This window comes from Mya arenaria, chromosome 10 (assembly GCF_026914265.1).
Source record: "Mya arenaria isolate MELC-2E11 chromosome 10, ASM2691426v1".
NCBI lineage: Eukaryota > Metazoa > Mollusca > Bivalvia > Myida > Myidae > Mya > Mya arenaria.
This window is the reverse complement of record NC_069131.1, coordinates 72,971,706-72,985,372: the sequence shown is the minus strand read 5'-3', so window position 1 is coordinate 72,985,372 and position 13,667 is coordinate 72,971,706. Positions and strand designations below refer to the sequence as shown.

The 13,667-nt window shown below is 32.6% G+C and overlaps 2 protein-coding genes across 4 annotated transcripts in view; one reads left to right on the top strand and one right to left on the bottom strand.

The window, feature by feature from the left end:
• The window catches only part of LOC128205596 (uncharacterized), a 57,405-nt gene extending 55,803 nt beyond the window's left edge, over positions 1 to 1,602 (bottom strand). Inside the window, exon 1 of one of the 2 annotated variants that reach the window (XM_052907336.1) lies at positions 1,131 to 1,602. In XM_052907336.1, coding sequence (XP_052763296.1) covers positions 1,131 to 1,172 — 42 coding nt within the window. In that variant the 5' untranslated portion in view covers positions 1,173 to 1,602. The remainder of the gene's footprint in view (positions 1 to 1,130) is intronic. The other variant, XM_052907335.1, reaches the window with a different exon arrangement.
• Positions 1,603 to 1,860: 258 nt separating this feature from the next.
• Positions 1,861 to 13,667, top strand: part of LOC128205830 (transmembrane 9 superfamily member 1-like) — a 29,210-nt gene continuing 17,403 nt past the window's right edge. The window contains exons 1-4 of one of the 2 annotated variants that reach the window (XM_052907833.1): positions 1,861 to 1,941; positions 4,366 to 4,455; positions 5,418 to 5,499; positions 12,810 to 12,914. In XM_052907833.1, the coding sequence (XP_052763793.1) occupies positions 1,864 to 1,941; positions 4,366 to 4,455; positions 5,418 to 5,499; positions 12,810 to 12,914 (355 nt within the window). In that variant the 5' untranslated portion in view covers positions 1,861 to 1,863. The remainder of the gene's footprint in view (positions 1,942 to 4,365; positions 4,456 to 5,417; positions 5,500 to 12,809; positions 12,915 to 13,667) is intronic. The other variant, XM_052907832.1, reaches the window with a different exon arrangement.

Here is a 13,667-nt window from a genome sequence, read left to right as displayed (position 1 = left end):
ATGACCTCTCAGCCTAGTATATGGGTGAACCCAGTCATGTACTCAAAAAAATACTGCGTAACAAAAATAGAATGCACCAAATACTTCACTCTGACTGGACTGTTTAGAGTGCTGGTAGTCATCTCACATGTATCAGTAGTGTACTTATAGCTAGCTAATGAGCGATCAGGGATAATTTTTTTATTATTTTGACATTTCTAATGTATCCCTGTAACGCTACAACTCTCTACCATTTAACCATTTACAACGGGCGAAATGATATACATTGTACTGTAATAATATGCATTGATGTTGAATAATAATGACAAAGTTTTTCAATTTTTATCCGACAGTGATCTGAACTGGATTTAATTTGTCATTAGAGTTGTTATTTTCACATTAATATATTATGGGTCACGAATACCGTTATACATGTACACAACCAGTCAGATTTGTCCCAGATTTACCGATATCGGGATGCTTGATAAACAATCGACACTTGTACGTGTTTTATGATAACTTAACATGTTTTTTGGGCATACTGACATAACTTAATATGTGTTTAATAGTAGGCAATAATATTTGCGTAGAAATTTGAATTTATAACGGAGATAATTTCAAAATTGTGGCCGCGAGGATTCTCTGCGCAAGGACCGCTTGCTACTTTTTGCTGGGATGGTGGACATCACGAGTCTGCCATATTAAAAAAATCGACAAAAGACTCGTTGACGGCCATTTAGGTGGACTATACTTATAGCATGCAAAAGAGTTTAAGAGTAATACAACAATAGTATGAATTTGTATTGTATACTGTATCATCCACTCTACTGTCATTTCAGCAAACCTGTAACTATTCAAAATAAATTGATAATGATTTGAGGAAAACTGCATTTCATATACTTACATACAGTATACAGAATTATTAGTGTTTACGCTCATGTTTCCGCGAATGGGATCCCCCAACTTAATCTAATTTAATCATCTGCTGAGAATGATTGGCAAAGTTACATTTTGTCATAAAATGTTAGTATACAGACATTTTCCACACCATTTAGATAGTCAATATGTTGTCTTAAAAGTAAAAAATGAAAGTAAAAAAAATAATAAAACAATATATTTACTACTTTAATTAATATAAGAGCAATCATTACCTGGGGTTTGTCATCCGCTGAAACGTGAGAGCCAAAATCCATTTTGTCATATGGTTGATGATGTCTATGAACTTCAGAAGTTCTGTCACTTTCAGTGAAGAATGGATGTGCAATGGATTAGGATTAACACCCAAGAAAGGGTTTGTCAGGAATCAGAGTTTATGGAATGGATCTTAATATAGCCAAATATTGTGGCATATGAATGGATACCAGGATTTCAGCCCACGGCATCCAATACACAAGTGAGCCCCGTATTTGTTGTCATCTTGTAATAAATCCATTCATCCTCCTAAGAGGATTAGTGACCCAACAACACCCGTTGATTGAAATTCTTACCCATGGTTTATTTTGTCATAAGACATTGTAAAACATACCATTTACAACCCTTAAAATTTTATTAAATTAGAAAAAAAATGTTGGAAAAATAGTATTTTAAGTAAATTAAGGTGTAAAAGTTCCTGTCAATTAAGTTTTGAGAATCCCACTGACAGATGAGTATTTAACGCGGATTAATATAATTCTGGAAAAAGTGCAATCCAATTTTGGATTTTCCAACTCTCCAATCCGTAGAAGACTCATAAAAACTAATTTGGTGAAATATAGAAGCACCATAATTATAAATTAATTTAATTTTATAACATTTGATACGTAATTAAGTAAAGAAATTTCAATACTGCGCATATCCATGAGTCCTCAATAGTTTACATTTTGTTTAGAGACTATATCAACAAACATGGCTGCCTGTCAACTTTTTGTTGTGTTGGCACTGTTTACCACCGTTTTTAGTTCAAAATACGAAGAAAATGCAAAGGTATTGTAGCTACACAGTGCAAGTAGTTTTGATTTATCGTCTGTAGATTATTATTTTTATTATTTAAGCTGAAACACCATGAAAAATATAGCTATTTCTTCCTTCGTACTGTGGGTGGGGAAAAGTCTGTCATTTTTTTTTGCAAATACTAAAATTTAAATGTTAGAAACATAAGTTGATATTTGTTAACTGTGTGTTGATGGCTCTTTTATTTCAACTTGCTTCTAGGCAGAATACTTTTTTTTTATGGGTAGGGCACTTTCAGCTAAGTTGGAGGATGTTCATCATATCATCATTATCTTCAGTAGAATAAACCATCATTTTAATACCTATTAAAAGTATTGATCATTTTTTTATCATATCATTTGGGCACTTAAAGGGGAGACTTCATAATACATTGTATTGATACAGCTCATATTCAAAGACCATATTTATAAGATGATGTTTTCGAATACTGCCAATACAATCCAGGTTTGCAGACATCACAGCCCAGCTCGTCTTGCCTTATGATATTTCCTTGGATTCCATTCCCTTTGGTTACTTTTTCACGAAGATTTTAATTAAGAATCTTTAACCTATACTTATCTGTTAGGATCTTGTTTATGCAACACAAGTTCATAACAGAAATAAGAGCAAGTTAAAATTTACAGCTTTACCGAAGGGGTCAAACAGGTTTGAGTTATCAGTGGGGCCTAAAAAAAAAAATACATTTGGTTCGGGTTACCCGACCCTACCTACGGAATAGGCGCCGACCCTACCGTTTTTATAGTCAATTTGAAAAAAAAAATGAAAAATTTAAAAAAAAAAAAAAAAAAAAAATCTCGTTTTTTTTTAAATTGCTTTTTAATATTAAGTTTAAACCTTAAATGCTTATACAGAAGATAGCTTTAACACCATTCTCCAATGATGAAAATTATTTTCTTATATAAAACCTAATAAAAAAAATAAATAAAAAAAAATAAAAAGCCTACCTACCCTACCTATTTTTTTTAAGGATGTAACCCTAACCAAACAATTATTTTTTTTAGGCCTGGTCAGAATTAGCACAAGCCCTGCACTGCTAAAATGCTCTCTGGGCTTGCTCAAATTTTGGAGTTTATATAGTGGGAATCGTTAAATGCTTTTTAGCTCAACTATTTGAAGAATAAGGAGAGCTATACTACTCACCCTGATGTCAGCAGCGCCGGCAGCGTCACACCTTGGTAAAGGTTTTGCATGCAAGCACCTTTAAATCATTACCTCATTAAATACATCATTTATTGCATTGAAACTTTGGATATGTATTCCCAACTTTCTAACCTACTAAATAAATGAAGTTAGATAACACTTTTTTGAATATAATGCAAATTATGGGCCTTTATTATTTGACTTGGAAATTCTGGTTAAGGTTTTGCATGTAAGCATACATAGGTTAATATCTCAGCAACTACTTGATGTATTGTATTGAGACTTTATACAATGGTACTCAACCATCCAGTCTACTTAAATAACCAAGTAGGATAACACTATTTTGCATTAAATTAAAAAAAATGACCCTTTTTTATTAGACATAGAAGTTCTGGTTAAGGTTTTGCATGTAACCGCTTTTAAGTCAATAACTCAGCAAATACATCATGTATTGCATTGAATTTTTTACACAGGCTTGCAATTATTCAGCAGTCTTAATTCATCAAGTAAGATAACTCTATCTTGCTTATTATATAATTTTTGCCACCTTTTATGTGACTCAGAAATTCTTTTCAATCCTTACACTGAAAAGTGTCGGAATAGTCGAGCGCGCTGTCTCTGTGACGGCTCTTTTTATTACAAGCTCTTCAATAGAAATTCTTGCTTGTTCATCCAAAATTCTAAATTCAAAACCTTGTTTATTCAAAACCATTGTTGTTTAACTAAAGTCTGATGTTATGATTCACTAACATCAGTGAAAGAATTTAATTTAGTTTCTTTCATACAAGATTTCAATACAATTTGCAGGGCTTCCATTAAAGGAAATTTGGAAGTTTATTATTCCCTAGCAATGGGTTAAAACTTCCAAAATTGATCCCTTGGAAGTACAAAAACTTCCATATTTTTTAAGTTAGCTTCCAAAGTTGAAAGCTTGGAAGTTGAAAATATCAAAACCTGGTGTCAATATTAATTTTAAGGTCACAATTTCAATCAGTCTTTAAGAAAGATGAATCATTATAGTATAAGTATGTGAATTTGGCAAGTTAAGTTGCAAATTATTTGATTTTTAATACTAATTGAAAAATAGTGGAAAAATATATCTTATTCAGGAGACCTAACTTCCACATTTCAGTGAAAAACTTCAGAATTTGATGGACAAGAAGTTCATACTTCCAGATTCAAATTCTTAATGGAAGCCCTGCATTTTGAATAGGCTATGAAAGGTAATTGTTAAAAAATATTATTATATTGTTTCAGGTGGTAATGTATGTGAACAAAGTTGGTCCATACTTCAACCCACATGAGACCTACCACTACTACCAGCTGCCTGTATGCAGGCCAGACAAGGTGGGATATAATATCATAGGGTTTTCCAAAATATATACAGCCCATATTGGTTTGATCCAAATGCCAAAAAGATACAACACATGTTGAATTTGAAAAAAAAATCAATTAAGAAAGTTCTGTTTGAAAACATGTAGTATATTTTTGCTGATGTTACTAAGGCTCACAAATAAAAGGTAAAAAAAAGCATTTTTGTATGTTCAACTTACATAGTATTAATAAAAAAATCCATATTTGTGAAAAACAACATAAAAATTCCAAACTCCATGGGTATAGGACTGGTATCTTCCCCAAATTCCAGAAAAAAACACACTTTCTTTTCAGTCATGTATGGAATAGTTTGGATGATTTGATTTATATGTTTTACGCTGTTGTTTTTTTTTCAAAGAAGAAGGTGGAGGTCTTTATACATATAATGTTATGGCCATGGTGTGATGCACTAGAAAGTTGCTGTTTATTGAATCGCCAGTAATAGATCTAAATTGCTGTTAGGGACTTTAGTTCTGACAATGAAAAAAAAAGGATGTAAAGTGTGAAGAAAATGTTTGTTTAAATGGTAAAACATCATAATAGGTACAAAACTAGAGCTCTATTATCAGTGTTCTCAATAAGAAATTTGGAAACTAATTGAATTTTCAGTAGAATATTAAGTAGAAGCTGGTCGGTTATTTTACTATTTGAGACGGTTCAACCGAAACTTATTGAGAATCCTGATTATTAATAATTATTCAGAAATGTGATAGAAAAATAGTTGCTAAAAATAGTACATAAAGGTATTGAAAATTTGATCAGTGAAGGCCTGGATTTACAGAATTTAATTCAAATGAATATCTGCCAGTTTCTATGTGGTGTTTGTTCATGAAAGTTAGTAAAATCACTCAATGTTATCAAAGTTAAAGGAAAAAATGATTACCAACACAAAATCTTGTGGTAAGTCCCTTTAATGAAAGTTATTCTATTTTTAGATTGAACACAAGAGCTTGACCCTGGGCGAGGTTTTGGATGGAGATCGTATGGCTGTCTCTATGTACAACATCAACTTCAAACGTGAGTTTGTCCTTGGCTGTGCTTTCGTAACATTGATGTGTTCCTAGAGATAAAGTTCATCTATAAAACATTGCTTTGCTCAAATCTGATGAAACATTATATAAATCAAATGTGGAATCCTGTTTCCATATTTAATACATGGGAGGGTCCAGGATTTAGCGCAAAAGATGACGCTTCTTTGGCTATTTGTCTAATTTGGTCTGAAACGATTCATTCTGGTTTATATTTTATGTGAGATATTTTTTAACTTTGATATTGTGATAAAGATGTTCACTTAGACAATTTTACAGGGCATATCAGTTGAGATTTAATATATATAGCCCAGAAAACACATAACTAGGTTTTTCCATGCATATACAAATAAAAAGTGAATTTCAAACTATTGAAATTCATGTAACAGGCCAATGACTCTTTTGTTTCCAAAGTAACATGTGTCAGTGTGTATTAAAATGGTATAATTCTGTTTGTACTGGAGGATTAGCTTGGGCAAACCAGAATATTTTATTAATAATTCCTGTATTACAGTCTGAGGTTCAAGCAAAGTAGGTCATTTTATGGCGACATTTCTGTCAGCCAATCAGAGGCTTCCTTTAGCTATATAATAAATGTAATTCAACAAGGAAGTTAAATTTATCCAATACTTTCTGCTGGGATTCAATATCATTTGAGATATATCATGGGAAATGTTTAAGTACACTTTTCTACAATGATTTGTGTAAGCTGTTGCAGCTCACAATTATGCCCTTGACTATGAATCAGGACATCAAAGGTTTGAGTCAGTTTATATTAAACTTTGTTTTACAACAATTATGAAGAATGTTATATTAACTTATACTGAGTCACTAAGTCACTCTCGTTGGCACGATGCTGTGTGACAGTGAGGTCTTGTAAAGTGGGGGAAACCATGGAACCTAGAGAAAACCCACTTAGACCACCAATCAGACTCGCATGCTCCCAGATTAGGAATCCAACCCGGCCGCCTTGGTGAGAAGCGAGCGCACTTACCACTGTGAAAACTGGACAACCTGGTTTGAATGACACAGCAGGCACTATTTTTGTCCAATTTAATTTTAATAAAATTATTTAAACATAACTTGTAAGGCAATGAATTAAACCTTTGTATTAATTATGTGTTGTATTTTGTTGATCAACAGTATATTGTTCTTTGCCACTTAAGATTGTGGAGCGCACTATAACCAAATAGTCTGTTACATCCTTATGTATTATATCTATTGGGTGATTGTTAATAGGAATATAATGTGCAAAAGTGAAAAAAATAAAGAAAAAAAGGGACAATGAACAGGATTTAGAAATTCAGTCATTATTTCACATTCAACTCATTTTTAGCTCATCTGAAAAAAGAAGAATAGATTGACATATGTTGCATTTTATGGCAACATTAACCTATGGGGTAATGTCTGGGGTTGGGGTTAATATACCCCTTGGGGTATTTCCTAGAAACACAACATTTGATTTGCCCATGAAGTTTTTACATTAGACAATCGACGAATAAAGTATAAGGAAATTGTTATAAATGCAACTTTGTTTATTCTATTTAACTTTTTTGAAATTTCTGCATGGACTTTTTCTGACTTAAATGCTAAAGTTCATGTCTGATGACCTAATTTGGTTTCTGGTCTGGTTATTTTGCCTTTCTTTAAGACTCAAAGGCTTTAAATAGAGTGTTTAATTTGTGTTCTAATACATTTAATTAAAAGCTTCTAGCTCCTATAACTCAGCTGATACTAATAAAATAGTTATCAGCTTTAAAACAGCTTCTTCAATCAATTTTTTTTTTCAAATGAAACAGACATGAATACCTACCATTTAAATGTTTCCTGACTGTGTGAACTAGAAATGGGCTAAAACTTCCAAAATTAATCCCTTGAAAGTACATAATTTTAAAGAAACTTCAAAAGTTGAAAGTTCAAAATATCAAAACCTTGTGTCAATATTACTTGTATGGTCACAATTTCAATCAGTCTTGAAGTAACATTAATTATTATAATCTAGATCGGTAAATTTGGCTTTTTATAGTTGCAAATTATTTGATTTTTAACATGCTAGTTGCAATAGTCAGTGGAAAGAATTATTGTATTCGGGAGACTAAAACTTCAAAATTTCAGTGAAAAACTTCCAATATGGATGGACAGGAAATTATCATACTTCCAGTTTCAAATTCTTAATGGAAGCCCTGTAGTTAGTAACATCAAAACAATCTTATCAAAGATATACCACTTTAGTCAATCATAGTTCAACATTACAAAATTAATGCTTTTTTAGCAATCATAGTCATGTGTATAAAGCATAAAGATTTGGCTGTGAATTGTTTGAATTTAAAGAATAACTTCAAATTAAAGTTCAGAAATGTTCAAATCAAGATATTATAACGTTTCCATGACTAAATTGGTTTTGAGTGGTTGCCCACCTTTGCTTTCTGAAACCCGAGGTATTTCCAGACAATCCAGCCTGTATTGCTGAGAAAATTGTAAAGATCATGTCATGCTATGGGTGCTGTCATTTTGAAAGGAAGTTGCAAGAATTAACTCCCCTGTGTTATGATTGCTGTATTTGTCAGTACTTTTCCTGGCTTTATAGAGTACGGGTAAATGTGTCTTTACACGATACAGTGGTTACTTCCCTTTGCTATTCCAATCGACAATCAGTTATGGATTTATATACTCAATTATCGCGGACCTGGAAGGTAAATAATCGGCCTTCGCCCTTCAGCTATACTTGATTCTTGTTCAATCCCTTACTTTGACCATGGTGAAATAAATCAAACATCATAAAACCTCACAACTTCAAATCTATAATTGAGTACTTTGACCATGGTGAAATAAATCGAACGTCAACAAACCTCATAATTTTAAATCTATAATTGAGTACTTTGACCATGGTGAAATAAATCGAACGTCAACAAACCTCATAATTTTAAATCTATAATTAAGTACTTTGACCATGGTGAAATAAATCGAACGTCAACAAACCTCATAATTTTAAATCTATAATTGAGTACTTGGACCATGGTGAAATAAATCGAACATCAATAAAACTCATAATTTCAAATCTATAATTAAGTACTTGGACCATGGTGAAATAAATCGAACGTCAATGAAACTCATAATTTTAAATCTATAATTAAGTACTTGGACCATGGTGAAATAAATCGAACGTCAATGAAACTCATAATTTTAAATCTATAATTGAGTACTTTGACCATGGTGAAATAAATCGAACGTCAATAAACCTCATAATTTTAAATCTATAATTAAGTACTTGGACCATGGTGAAATAAATCGAACGTCAATGAAACTCATAATTTTAAATCTATAATTAAGTACTTGGACCATGGTGAAATAAATCGAACGTCAATGAAACTCATAATTTTAAATCTATAATTAAGTACTTGGACCATGGTGAAATAAATCGAACGTCAATGAAACTCATAATTTTAAATCTATAATTGAGTACTTTGACCATGGTGAAATAAATCGAACGTCAATGAAACTCATAATTTTAAATCTATAATTAAGTACTTGGACCATGGTGAAATAAATCGAACGTCAATGAAACTCATAATTTTAAATCTATAATTAAGTACTTGGACCATGGTGAAATAAATCGAACGTCAATAAACCTCATAATTTTAAATCTATAATTAAGTACTTGGACCATGGTGAAATAAATCGAACGTCAATGAAACTCATAATTTTAAATCTATAATTAAGTACTTGGACCATGGTGAAATAAATCGAACGTTAATAAACCTCATAACTTCTAGTCTGTAAGTGAGTTATTTGACCTTAAGTGAATGAATTTATCTCATTACTATTGACTTTTACCTTACTGATATAAGTCAAATAAAGTTACCCTATAACTTTAAATCTATAATTAAATTATTTGACAATAATGAAATCAAGTCAATGAATAATCTCATAACTATGTTCTTTAACCAAAATAATATAAGTCGAATTAAGTAACCCCATAACTTCAAATCTGTAACTAAGTACCTTAACCATGTTAAAATATCCCCCACTTTAATATTGTCAAAGTAAGAACAATGGTGCCTGATAGAAAATCCTTAATATGAACTCGGTGAAATAATGTTCTAATACTAATGAATCCGTAACGGTTTATAAGAGGAGACGAAATAAGAATTTGAAAGTTGATATAGTGGAAGGTTCTATGTGTATCTTTATTTAATGTCACTTACAACATTTCCGCCTCCACCCCGTAGATTGCCCGTATCGTGGCTGACCTGATGTATAATCCTCAATAAAAGATGAATACTCAGGTTAATGAGGAATTTGTCAGTATGTGATTAGATGTTCGCGGATTATACCTATCAACGTCCATCTAGCGGAATTACCCCCCCTTATTCTCGTTGGAAACTGAGCTTGGGCTGATTAATTTCTAATCTCATCAAGAGACATGAAAAGCTTGAAAAATCATATGCAATCATCTAGCCGATGCAGATTGTTTTTTGAAAAGAATAGGAAGAATAAGAATAATAAAAAAGGGAAAATAGGATTTAAGAAGTGATCATTCTAAGCTGCTTATGTTACGGATGGGGCTTCAATCAGGATCGAGATTTAAATGCAAATTGGCATTTGACAGATTGAGTTTTAGTAGATCCAACGTCTTAGCGCGTGGAATAATGTCAGTTTGTATCCAGATTTAGTGCTCTTCATTGGTGAAGTGGCGAGAGTTTTGTCGGCTTCCAATTCTTCTCAAGACAAATCCCATAAGTGGTCAGATCTTTGTGTGGGTCCTCTAACTTAGAGACGGCCTGTAGTCTTAGCGTCATTAGATTTTTGAAAGAATGTGCATTGTTATTGTTTTCTTTTTTTGTTTTGTTTTTTTAAACAATTACTACCATCTTGTAAGGTAATTGAAATGTAATATTTTTATCCCATAAACACAATTGAAAGTCTTCACCTTTTATTTTCTAAATGTTTTGGCTGTACAACTTCATCAACAATGAAAAACAAATCATGAAGGAATTTGAATACCTCTTATTTAAAGTTTTACTCAGTGACCATAACCAGCTAATGTTTTAAATTAATCCAAAAAAATCTGTCCACGGGGAATGGGGGTCAGAATTGAGCCTGCAAGGATGTGAAAGGAAAACTTGTTTTCTGCCATCCTGCATTTTCTTTTCTTTTCTCATATTTTTCCTTGTTAATCCACATTGCCTGACTGTCAGTTGTAAGCCGTAATCTGCATCGACCACGTTGTCACACACCTCCTCTAGTCTTTATTACTTTAGTTTGTGATAGAAAATCCTTAACCATCATCAACGCCACCAATCAATACTTAATTTCTTCTTTATGAAAAGATTAGAAATAAAACGAGTTAACATCCATATTTTTTTCTTCATTTTCACGTAACTAAATCCTTAGATATGGTATTAATGCTCTTAGTTAAAGGAATAAACCTGTCAAATGTGCCTGGCTTAATTAAGAGTTTGTTCTAATCATCTCAGGGACACCTTTATTCCAGGTAATTCTAAAGTAAGGCTCTCAATGTTTTATCACATTTTAGCATGTACTGGAAGACTTATTCTTATGCATTCTCACAGGAATGAACTGTAATACTAGTGGATTTAAAAAGATCAAAAGAGAGTTAACCAGCCAATGTAAAACACTTGTTTTGTTTTTTGCACAGAAGTCTGTCAGACTACCTAACCTACAAATTATAGAAGTCCAAGTTATAATCAAGGAGTCCAACAGCTATTGATAAATGCAAAATCATACAGAAAAGAAAACTAATTCCATAGAATCAATCTATTCTGCTAAAGATTTTGCTAATTGCATGAAGTTTCAATACTCTTATAGAAATAAGGTGTTCGGGCCTAAATATAGGACTCTCGGATTCCTGGGGCTGTATTCCCCTTAGGGTTTACTTATTTTAAAGATCAGCGTCAAAGTGTTTTGATTGGACTGTAAAAATAACTTGTCAATAAACTGAATGGATAAAAATAACTGGCCAATGGACTGAATGGATAAAAATAACTGGCCAATGGACTGAATGGATAAAAATAACTGGCCAATGGACGGAATGGATAAAAATAACTGGCCAATGGACAGAATGGATAAAATAACTGGCCAATGAACTGAATGGGTGAAAATAACTGGCCAATGAACTGAATGGAATCAGTGAGGCATGTCTCAAAGGCCAAGGATAAGAACAACATTGAATATGGCACTTGAGATGGTATTCCATACGCAACTGATGTAAATCTTATATGGTCGTACATCATACTGCATTCACTGTAAAGGTCCACGTATACCGATTAGCTACATGGTTCTTAGATCCAAGTAAGACTTAAATTGAATACCACCCTGGGCTCCCTAATTGCAGAGTAATTTGTAATTGCAAAAGCAATTAGCTGTGTCCATTGATTTATGGGGATAAATTTACTATGAGGGCCACAAACATTTGAATGATTCAGTAATGGGTGAAATCTGTAGTCACAGTAAGGGGAGTAACTCTTTTAGTCTTATTGTCCACTTGAGTAATCAAGTGGACTGAATTGTCGTTCTTGTTGGTGACTCTTGTGTAAATCTAGTCTTATTGTTTGTGATATATATGGTGCATAATATGAGTAATATGTTTATTATTTGGGTGAAGAGTACTATACAGGGATATGGCATATTATTGTAAAAGAGTTACATAATAAAATGTTCTAAGTGACGAAGGTTTTGTGATTTCTATCACTTAAATCAGCTAATCCATGATGCGACTGTTCTCATCTCTTGTAACAATGGAGAGATTTGTCTTTGAAGAAAGATCTCATATAGAGAGTTGTTATTACCTGGACATTTTTCTATTCCTTAAAACATTAATCTGTAGTTGTTATTTTCAATGAGGCAGTTGAGGCAGTTACTGTTTGAAAGAACCTTTAAGCTTTAAGGATAAAACTTGGCGTATGTGAGTTTGGTTTATGTCAAAGCCAGACAAGTGATTTTCCTCCAGGTAGCCTGGTTTCCCCCTACCATTCACGCTGACACCAACAAAAAATATGGTGCCAACGAAAGGGAATACTTTGTCAATATCTTTGTAAAGTAAATTTAAACAAAACCCAAACTAAATCTATCTTGTTTTGTGTGTTTATAGCATTTTTAAACACAAGCTTTTTTTGTAGAAAAATGAAGATTTTTTTTTTTTTTAAATAGTTGCATATGTGAATTTGTATTGATAAAATGATGTATTACATTTTAAGAAAAATATTTATGTTGTAATTTCTTCTATTAAATTCAATTAAAAATTATATTAAAAAACTGTTTGTGTTATTTCCTTTACAGAGGATGTAGCGAACAAGGAACTGTGTCGTGTGCGGTTTGAAGAAGATGACTTACAGCTGCTGCGAGATGCTATCGAGGATCTGTACTACTTTGAGTTTGTCATAGGTGAGTTTTACAATTGGTAATTGTGAATGCTACTGATCAATAACTGTTTAATAATCCATTTTTTCTAACATGTAAAAACACTGCTAACTGTGCATTTTTATTATAGTATTATAACAGGGCTTCTAAAACTTTGGAACCTCAATCGGTCTGGACCCGGCGACGACCCCCCCCCCCCCCCCCGCAAAAAAAAAAAAAAAAATAATAATAATCCCCTCCCCCCCCCCCCCCCCCCCAAAAAAAAAAAGAAAGACCTGTTCAATAGTCCGATTTTATAGAAATGTCATACATTTTCGCGACGTCTTTTCTGTCAATATTTTTTGCGATGTGGCAATTTGTAAGAGGGCTCTAGAGCCAGCATAGCCAATTTGGATAGTCATTGATACAAGTTTAATTCAAATGAGATTCTCATCGAGTTCTGCGGCGTTTCTAACAAGAAAGACTGAGATTGTAATTAACTGTGGCTGTCGGGAGGCGGTCAGACGACAAAAAGTGAAACAGTATTATGATTTATTTGCTTAATGCTTATTTAGTGGGTCAACATTAACTGATAATCTTGAATAATAGTATATATCTAGATTTATGATCGGGGCAACAAGCTTAAAGTGTGATATCGACAACAATTTTTTCATTACTGCGAATAAATATGACGTAAGCGGCGGACTCAGTTGTCAGACTATGAAGTTAATCAAGCATATCGCTGTTGATATCCTATATATTATTACTTTAATTAATTCGGTATTTTAATGCTTTCAC